The 9,285-nt window shown below is 56.7% G+C and overlaps 5 protein-coding genes across 5 annotated transcripts; 3 read left to right on the top strand and 2 right to left on the bottom strand.

The window, feature by feature from the left end:
- Positions 1 to 637: 637 nt before the first annotated feature.
- On the top strand, positions 638 to 1,198 carry GUITHDRAFT_39308 (hypothetical protein; the record flags this gene model as incomplete). The annotated part of the gene is made up of 2 exons (XM_005831489.1): positions 638 to 735; positions 1,078 to 1,198. Coding segments are annotated over 2 exons (219 nt in total), but the record flags the coding sequence as incomplete, so codon positions are not given.
- A 238-nt stretch (positions 1,199 to 1,436) lies between these two features.
- On the top strand, positions 1,437 to 2,690 carry GUITHDRAFT_109679 (hypothetical protein; the record flags this gene model as incomplete). The annotated part of the gene is made up of 1 exon (XM_005831488.1): positions 1,437 to 2,690. The coding sequence occupies one exon, from the start codon at positions 1,437 to 1,439 to the stop codon at positions 2,688 to 2,690; it is 1,254 nt and encodes a 417-aa protein (XP_005831545.1).
- A 166-nt stretch (positions 2,691 to 2,856) lies between these two features.
- GUITHDRAFT_72211 (hypothetical protein) lies at positions 2,857 to 3,202 on the bottom strand (the record flags this gene model as incomplete). Its single annotated transcript, XM_005831487.1, has 2 exons — positions 2,857 to 2,985; positions 3,035 to 3,202. 2 exons carry the CDS (start codon positions 3,200 to 3,202, stop codon positions 2,857 to 2,859), a joined length of 297 nt encoding a protein of 98 aa, XP_005831544.1.
- Positions 3,203 to 3,597: 395 nt separating this feature from the next.
- On the bottom strand, positions 3,598 to 6,010 carry GUITHDRAFT_139787 (hypothetical protein; the record flags this gene model as incomplete). The annotated part of the gene is made up of 14 exons (XM_005831486.1): positions 3,598 to 3,652; positions 3,698 to 3,729; positions 3,781 to 3,855; positions 3,900 to 3,995; positions 4,046 to 4,225; positions 4,330 to 4,528; positions 4,576 to 4,689; positions 4,753 to 4,833; positions 4,878 to 4,963; positions 5,026 to 5,086; positions 5,330 to 5,390; positions 5,435 to 5,502; positions 5,690 to 5,909; positions 5,935 to 6,010. The coding sequence occupies 14 exons, from the start codon at positions 6,008 to 6,010 to the stop codon at positions 3,598 to 3,600; spliced, it is 1,404 nt and encodes a 467-aa protein (XP_005831543.1).
- A 1,829-nt stretch (positions 6,011 to 7,839) lies between these two features.
- GUITHDRAFT_49614 (hypothetical protein) lies at positions 7,840 to 9,051 on the top strand (the record flags this gene model as incomplete). The annotated part of the gene is made up of 3 exons (XM_005831485.1): positions 7,840 to 8,571; positions 8,669 to 8,805; positions 8,988 to 9,051. Coding segments are annotated over 3 exons (933 nt in total), but the record flags the coding sequence as incomplete, so codon positions are not given.
- Between the last annotated feature and the right edge of the window lie 234 nt (positions 9,052 to 9,285).

Here is a 9,285-nt window from a genome sequence, read left to right as displayed (position 1 = left end):
TCAGACCCAAGAATTGCAATACCAGAATATCACAGATAAACAAAATACAATCTGCCATCACAACACAAGGAAGCTCAAAACTATCGAAAGCAGTAGCAGCAGCAAAACCATCTTTGAGGACGAAGCGACAACAAACCCTCAAACAATCCAAAACATCAAAACAGCTCAGCTCCAAAACACCAGTGCAAACGAGATAGAGGAGGATCGGACAACAAACGTCCTGGTCAGCACGCCTGCTCCTACCTCGTCAGGGGACTCCGCGGGTAGCGAACAAGCGGACACGACTGGAGAAGGCATGCAGTCGTCCACGCCGTCACCAGGAGCAGCAGAGCCCGAGGGCTCGAGCAGCGCAGTAGGGGAGGTAGGAGGCCCGATAAGCAGCAGCAGCAGCACGGCAGAGCAGGGGGAGCCAACATCGACACGGGCAGGGGAAGCAGTAAGCACGAGCAGAGAAGAGGCCGGGACGACGACGGGGGCAGGCGAAGAGGAGGCAGGGACGACGACAAGGGCAGGCGGAGGGGAGGGCAGGACGACGACGGGGGCAGGCGGAGAGGTGGATCGGACAACAAACGTCCTGGTCAGCACGCCTGCTCCTACCTCGTCAAGGGACTCCGCGGGTAGCGAACAGTACAAGCTCGGCAGCAGGCGGGGAGGAGGCAGGGGGCACCAGCTCGGCAGCAGGCGGGGAGGAGGCAGGGGGCACAAGCTCGGCAGTAGGCGGGGAGGAGGCAGGGAGTACGAGCCTGATAGTCAGCACGCCCGAGCCGTCGCAAGCTGAACAAGGTCAGACTGGAAGTACAAGCTTGGCAGCAGGCGGGGAGGAGGCAGGGAGCACAAGCTCGGCAGCAGGCGGGGAGGAGGCAGGGAGTACGAGCCTGATAGTCAGCACGCCCGAGCCGTCGCAAGCTGAACAAGGTCAGACTGGAAGTACAAGCTCGGCAGCAGGCGGGGAGGAGGCAGGGAGCACAAGCTCGGCAGCAGGCGGGGAGGAGGCAGGGAGTACGAGCCTGATAGTCAGCACGCCCGAGCCGTCGCAAGCTCAACAAGGTCAGACTGGAAGTACAAGCTCGGCAGCAGGCGGGGAGGAGGCAGGGAGCACAAGCTCGGCAGCAGGCGGGGAGGAGGCAGGGAGCACAAGCTCGGCAGCAGGCGGGGAGGAGGCAGGGGGCACAAGCTCGGCAGCAGGCGGGGAGGAGGCAGGGAGTACGAGCCTGATAGTCAGCACGCCCGAGCCGTCGCAAGCTGAACAAGGTCAGACTGGAAGTACAAGCTCGGCAGCAGGCGGGGAGGAGGCAGGGAGCACCAGCTCGGCAGCAGGCGGGGAGGAGGCAGGGAGTACGAGCCTGATAGTCAGCACGCCCGAGCCGTTTCTTTCATCTTCGTTTCGTGCGTCCAGTACTTCGGCCGCTCTTGTAGGTGTGGACAAGTCGACTACGATGATATTGGAAACTACTCCAGTGCCTCAGGTTCAATTTGTGTTCGTTGCCATTCTTCCGATGTCGATCGGTGAGTTTCAGAGGCAGCAGTCCCAGTACCTTGCCAGTGTCGCCAGCATGGCCAACGTAGATATCTCGCTCGTGACAGTCGTGAGTGTCACAGAGATTTCGTTACGGCGAGGAGGACGAGGAGGAAGATCCTTGCTGGCTGTGGGCGTGGAAGTTGAGACTGCGATCTTGACCAGCAGCGCTCAACGAGACTCGCTGGCTCAGACGGTCAGTCAGGACGCACTCGATCGCGAGCTTGTCAAGAATGGTCTGCCCAAGAGCTTCGCTCTGACGGTCAAGTCGGGAGCAGGGGTGATCCAGGGGATCGCAAACCCCTCAGTCCTCGTCTCCCTCGTCTCGTTGCCACTCGGCCTGCTCTTGATCTGCACGGGCTTTCGTGTCCTGCGCTTGTACAAGAGGAGGCAGGTCCAGCCTCAGCCCTTCGTCAAGGTGCTGCCACTCGATGGCGAGGATGAACCCGAAGGGGAGGCGGACGAGTTCGACCGCTGCTCGTCCTCAGACAGCGAGAGGGTCATAGCGATTGGACACTCAGCAGGGACTACAGGGAGCGTCGGACGTCCTTGGCTGTTAGACGAGTTTGAGAGGCTTGATGAGGGCGACGAGGAACAGTCGGCTGCGAGGAACGGAATTCTTGCTTACAGCGAGCCTGACTTGAACTCTACAGTCGTGGGGAAGCATGGGAGAGACACGCCGCTAGTGGAGCAGGACAGATACATCGACAACTCCAACCAGCTGTGGATCCTGCATGAAGTTGGTTGGTCGCTGTCTCGCGACATTCTGAGCCAGCAAGAGCACATCCCCAGGTCGCTCTCGAACCTTCAAGCACTTCCTCGCAGACCAACACGCCTGCTCCCCATCGCTGGAGGAGGAAAGGTGCACCCGCCGCCATGGGAGAAGAGCCTTCGCTTGAGCCCGACAGCCTTCCTCTTCCTCAACACGACCATACCGGACGACCTTCGCGAGCCTGAAGCTCGTGGGCCTCTGCAGCTTCAGGGGCGACGAAGCCGCGACGAGGATGCAGGGGAGGCGGAGCATCTACCAGGCTCCTCCATGCTTGAGACGGAAGCCAACAGGCAGCATGAGCGAGATGTCGCTCTTGACTTGGCTCTCATGCCAGCGTTCGACATGAGCTTGTCGCAAGGACTTCGCACACTGAAGAAGCTCCCCCGCGGATTCAGAGACTGAGCGAAAAGTACCGCCTGTGACTACCCACAACTTTCAGATTGCAATTGAAGCCCAAATGTTAACTGTGTTAAGTGTTTAAGTGTAAACTGTGTGAACAAGCCAAACAAACACTCTTATCCAGTTTACTGGCCCCATCCATGTGCAGGCTGGTCGTGGAGAAAGAAAGCTACTCCTTCTTCTCCTTGGGTTCCTTGAATCTGTATTCGGGTTTGAAAGGCAAAATGTTTGCACCTCCGAGCAACTTCGCTACTCGGTCGGTAGGTTGTGCACCAACCACCAGCCAGTACTTGATCCTCTGGTAGGGAACAGGTCAGAGAAAGAAGAGCAACAAGAAGGCAGCCTACATCGTAGTTCAACGTGACAAACTTCTCCCCATGCTTGGTCGGCAGGGGGTTGTAAGTTCCCAGGTACTCGAGGCATTTGCCATCTCTCGGAGAGCGAGCATCGGCTGCCACCAGGCGGTAGAATGGCCAGTTTTTCTTGCCGAAGCGCTGAAGTCGCAGACGAACCATGTCTCGCTTCCAGCCCGCACTTGCCATCGCACCCATGCGGCTCATCTCTCCTGCCACATTTCTGCTCATTCCGGTCATCCACGTCCGGCCCCGCCGCCATGCCTCCCGCCCCAAGCCCAGCATTGCAGCACCGCTGAACCACCCCCCTGATTGAGACCCCCCTTTTGGTACCCTACCCTCTAGCACACACACCCTACGTATCAAGGCACCGAGAACTACCCCACCTGTTATTGATTCGCCACCCCCACCTCTTCATATTACCCACCTCGTGATCCCTACCCCACCCCCCATTGCAGCCCTCAGCACTGGGCAGTCTTCCAACAGATAAACAAGGTTCAAAATTCTTTCTTGTTTTTTCAAAATAAAGAATATATTTTGTGCTGGAGGCAGAAATTTCATGGAGGATCAATAGGAGCGTTGAGATGGCCGATGAGCGAAGGGAAGTAGAGCCTGCGCGCATGGTCAACCTGACTGTCCTCGCATGCTGAGGCTTACGGGTAAGATGAGATCCTGCCGTTGCTCCATCCCTGCGCTCCCCGTCACCTCCATCCCCCCCCCCCCCCCTCTTTCGCTCTCACCACAGTAAGCAAGGCTCCTTCGCTTCGAGGCTGGTTCTGATGATCCATGGAGCTTCGAAACGATGGGCGAAATTCCTGGCAACGTGTCAGCCGAGCTAAGAAGAGCAAAGTGCCATCACAGTCAGCGTCGGCAGCGGATCATCCAGTTTCCCTGGCTCGTCCGAAGGCTCATGGCGTTGAAGCTCCGGCGGGCCCTTGATGAATCCGCGGAAAACCTTAGGAAGAAGGTCAAGAGAGCGCGAGCAAGGCCATGAGACTGAATGACCAGACGGACGTGGTTCGAGCGCCCATCGCATTCAGTCAGGTAGAGACCGAGATGATGCTTCTGCTCAGGGTTGTCTCTTGTCCCTGCCAAGGTAATCGCCAGCCTTTCTCCACTTCGATTCCAAGACATGGACAGAATAGATGTGGGAACCATTCCTTGTTCCTTGTTGAACACTTCGATCTGCATGCTAGCGTCAGACTCGCACACGTGCGCTGGGGTCTGCTAGCCTGTTGGAACTTCGAGATGCTGTTCCCGTCTTTGCCTGAAATAATGCAGCTCCACACCTTGCCCTCACCGTCGCTGTTGGATGCCACAAGAAGGTATCGGCTGTTGGGGCTGAAGCATGCCGCCACCAACGACCCGCTCGTCCTGTGACGATGCCAAGACCACGAGCGCGTTTCGTAGAGGGCAAACAGTTGGGTCCTGAGCGCCACTAGCAACAGATTCCCGTCAGGTGACCAGCAGACTTCTCGTACTCCTCCCCTGCAAGACGATGAGCAAGAGCTCAGGGGCGTGACAATGAGAGTCACCCGTATGTCCCCAGGACTGAGAGAGGAGTGAAGGACTCCAACTGCGAGCTCAAGCCTGAAACAGCATCCCACACCACCGCCTTGTCTCGCGACTCGTAACCTGCCGCGAGGTATCTGAAGAAAGCATGTCATGGCACTCAAGGGACTCGCAGGAGCACTACTGCAATGTGGCCTCACCTTCCGCACGGGCTCCACGAGATCGAAGTGACCAGTCGGAACCCCGACAACCTCAGGAAACTCATCCACGCAGAATCAGCGCTGCCTTGCTTTGAGTTTGCCACAAGGTAGAAGTCAGAGCTTACCTTCTTTCAGCCACGTTCACACTGGATGCTTGGGGCAAAGCGTTGACGGGGTCCACTGTTGGTTCCAACTTCCACATGCAAATCCCCTGTGTGGACCAGAGCCACGACAATCATCGTCAGCTTGGAAGTGAGTTGGATGATTCCTGACCTCTCTGCAACCAACAGCGAGGGTGCATCCAGCAAATGGCTGAAACTTGAGACATGTTACCCTTGCAAAAGAGCGTCAGGTCATTACGGGCAAGCGAAGAACAACCCCCGTAAGAACTGATGACGAAGGACAGTAGGGAGCCAAGACTGTCAAGAGATTAGAGGGCTCTCGGAGAAACTCATTCACAAGTACTTCTGTGTCCATGTCATAGAAGGCGATATAGTTCGCGTGTCCGTCCTTCAAAGCCACAGCAAACCTAAACAAGAGACGCATCAGCCATCCTGACTTGAGCTGTGAGCACCACCTGTTCAGATAAGGATGCCAGCTCAAAGCATCGATCGTCTTCCCCTTCTCCACTTTGGGATCTATCGATTTCAAATCAACAACCGCTGAGAAGCAGACGATTCACCTTTTTCAACATGGAGTCCAAACATGCTGAGGAGTCTGAAATATTGATTCCAGTAAAGTTTGAGTTGACTACAGGAACACTCAGATACAACTCATTCTAAAACAATCAAAAAAACTTGAAATTAATTCGCGATCCTTGTTGCAAGCCGAAGCAAACAACAGCAGTGAAGAAGATAAGTCCAGAGATGATTCCGTGAAGTATGGCAGTTGTGCTTCTTGCGACGTCAGAGTCCCACGGCAAGTTAATCCGACTCACCTCGATTCGTAGCACGTGATGACGATTGCCCCCATTAGAGCAACTGGGAAAGCTGCTTCGAAGAGCGGATCTGATCTCGTTCCGTCCTTGGTGTTGACATGTGGCGAGGAGGGAACCTGAATCAGAGGGTAGACCGCGCCCTTGGCCTGATGATACTCCAAGAGCTTTCGCTCAGCAGAAGGCAGCATCCCTCCAACTTTCTTGTCGCCATCCACGTCAACTGCATGAAGGATCAGGAGCGGAACCTTGGATGATGGAGAAATCTTTACGTAGAACACCATCCATCTCCGCAACTGTCACACTGAAAACGTGGGAGGACATCTGAAGACCATGATCCTTGATCAGTTTGAAGTCATAGACGATCAGATCTCTCCCTCCCTCCTTCCCTCCCTCCCTCCCCCTCCTGCCGTCCCTCCCTCCCTCTCCCTCCCTCCGTCCCTCTCCGTCCGTCCGTCCGTCCGTCCGTCCCCTCCCTCTCCCTCCCTCCCTCTCCGTCCGTCCGTCCGTCCTCTCCCTCTATCTCTCCCTCCCTTCCTCCCTCGCAATCAAATTTCCCGCACTCCGCATGGGGTTGGTACCCCTCGTCCCCGCACATAACCATGCGACTGATGCACCAGCTGATGCACCGGATGAAAGAAAGGGTTGTGGTGCCGCCGAGATGGAAGCAATCAGAGAAGAAGAGAAGAGAAAGCGAAGATGTGATCAGGTGATATCATCATCATCATCATCATCATCATCATCATCATCATCATCATCATCATCATCATCATCATCATCATCATCATCATCATCATCATCATCATCATCATCATCATCATCATCATCATCATCATCATCATCATCATCATCATCATCATCATCATCATCATCATCACCAGCATCATCATCATCACCACCACCACCACCACCATCATCATCATCATCATCATCATCACCATCATCATCATCATCATCACCACCACCATCATCATCATCATCATCATCATCATCATCATCATCATCATCATCATCATCATCATCATCATCATCATCATCATCATCATAAAAATTGTAGAAGGATGGCTCAAACCAGGCATGTGATAGCAGATGGAGTAAGAGGATCCTTCCGTGTGTCACAGAGAGAAGAGGGTTTCAGAAAGTTAGGATGAGGAGGATGAGGATCAAGTGCAGGACGTACTTGTCGTGGTACTTGTTGCTGATGCGTTGAATGACTTGCAGGTGACCGCGTCTCTTCCAAGAGATTGAGAAAGAGGAGTGCGATGAAGGTGAGAGGAGGAGTGCTGGCGAGCAGGAAGGATGCTCTGCACTACGAGAAACAACTTCTTACAGCAGAGGAGAGGTGCAGCATCGCGATCGAATCGCGAGAGCTGGCTGCAGCTGAAGCAGAGTTTGCCATCCGGGTGCTGCGAGAAGCTGAGAAGGCGTATGTGAGGGGATGCGACACGAGAGAGAAGCTGGCAGGAGACTACGGGGAGCTGCGGCTGGAGGTGGACGTGGCACTGGAGCAAGTTGAAGCTGCTCTCCTCGCGTCCAACCAGGAATCGATTCGTGCGCTCACAAGGTTGAAGTCAGCAGAGGAGGAAGTGAACGTGGCTATGCTTGCGCTGCGTCAAGCCGAGATAGATCATGAACAGGCGGCAGCCAGGCAGAGGAGGCTCAAACAAAACGCGAACCATCCTAGTCTCCTTCACAAAACCCCAGCTGAACCCACAGCGCTGCCGTCCAACCCCCCCATGCTTGATGCCTCTGAGATTTCCATGCGCGACGAGAGTGTGTGTGTTTCTCCGACGAAGATCGCAAGTCTTGATGGAACTATGGACGCGGAAGGGATTGCGGAAGGGAGAGCAGAGGAGACGCGAAGGCGCCTGAAGCTCAAGGGGGTCGCTGTGGAAGACTTGTTCCCCCTCTCTGTTCTCGAGGACCTTGAAAGATGCGTCGATGGACGGGGAGCCGAGATGTCTGACGGTGGCGGGGGCCCAGGTCAAGAAGATGAGCGTCGCTCCAAGCGCGTGGGAGGGGGAAGGGAGGCCGTCAAGCTGCTCGGGTTCGGGACGTCTGCTTGCTGCCTGGGCGCTTCGTTGAGCGGTGAAGCTGTCGCAGCCCCTGCTGAGCTTCTCCCAGTCCTCGAAGCCTTCGGGGGTTCGCCTCCCGTGACCCTCGCGTGCAGCAACCATCATGTCCTCGCTGTGTCTGAGAGCGGCGAGGTGATGGCATGGGGAGACAACGCTCTCGGTCGCCTCGGTCTTGCTGCTGCTGCTGCTGCTGCTCGCTCGCCCTCAAAGGTCTTCCTGCCTGTGCCTGTGGCGGGGCTGCGAGGGATCGTCGTGTCCAAGGTCGCGTGCTCGGACCAACACTCGTTGGCCCTCACCGATGACGGCGAAGTCTTGGCGTGGGGCTGCGCAGCCTACGGCGTACTGGGGATTGCAGACGTCTCGAAGCTCGCGGTCGATGCTGAGCTCAACCTCCCCTTCTCTCCGACGCCGCGCAAGGTCGAGGGGCTTCACGGCCCTCTCCTCCGCCACCGCGTGACCGACATCAGCTGTGGGAGGCACTTCAACGTGGCAGCGAGCGAGGGAGGACGGGTCTTCTCGTGGGGCTCCGCATCCTTGGGCTGCCTGGGCGTGGGAGAAACTAGCGCGCTGCCTTCCTCCAACATGAATCGCTCGAGAAGCAGGTGGAGCGCTACTCCCCTCCTGCTGGAGGGCCTCAAAGGTCAGAAGATCTGCCGGATCTCCTGCGGCGTCAGCCACACGCTGGCGCTGAGCGAGGGAGGAGAAGTCTGGGCATGGGGGAGTGCCGAGTACGGGAAGCTCGGGGTAGGTGACGTCAGCTCTCTCCCAGCTGACGCTGAGGGTCACGTGTTCTCTCCCATCCCCCTGCACGTCGATGAGCTGCTCCTCCTCCTCCTCCTCCTCCTCCTCCTCCTCCTCCTCCTCCTCGTCCTCCTCCCTCTGGTATGGTCTCATTGTCGCTTTGTAGGTCTCTGCGGGCAGCAGTCACAGCATGGCGGTGACTCGACAGGGCATCGTCTACGCGTGGGGAAGCGCCGAACATGGTAAGCTGGGGCAAGGTGAGAACAAGCAGCAGCAGCAGCAGCATTTTGACCGTTTGTGCAGGTATGATGCCTGAGGAAGACTCTGCGGTTGTTTCTCTGCGCGCGAGACGCTGGTGGCCCTTCTGCCCTTCACCGATGGAGGTAGAGGAGGACGAGGACGAGGACGAGGAGAAAAGGGAGGGAGACAGGGCGAAGGAGGGGAGGAGAGGCGAGCCCTGACGTTCCTTAGGTTCACTCGCTGAGAGGTCGATTGGTGGATCAAGTCGCTTGTGGTGAATTTCATTCCATGGCCGCGACCTCGGACGGAGAGGTAGGTGACAGTCAAAAGTCTTGCCAGAGCTAAGAAACCAGCAGATCTTCTGCTGGGGTCTGTGCAGGGACGGAAGTCTGGGAGTGAGAACTCAAGAGTGTGAAGGAATCGAACACCTCCCAGCAGAGGTCCCCCCTCCCTCCCTCCCTCCCTCCCCTCCCTCCCCTCCCCTCCCTCCCTCCCTCCCTCCGTTTTCCCCTCCCTCCCTCGCCTCGCTTGCTTGCTTGCTCG

The sequence above is a fragment of the Guillardia theta genome (genome assembly GCF_000315625.1).
Source record: "Guillardia theta CCMP2712 unplaced genomic scaffold GUITHscaffold_40, whole genome shotgun sequence".
NCBI lineage: Eukaryota > Cryptophyceae > Pyrenomonadales > Geminigeraceae > Guillardia > Guillardia theta.
The sequence above is the reverse complement of the archived record's forward strand: the minus strand, read 5'-3'. Positions and strand labels throughout refer to the sequence as shown.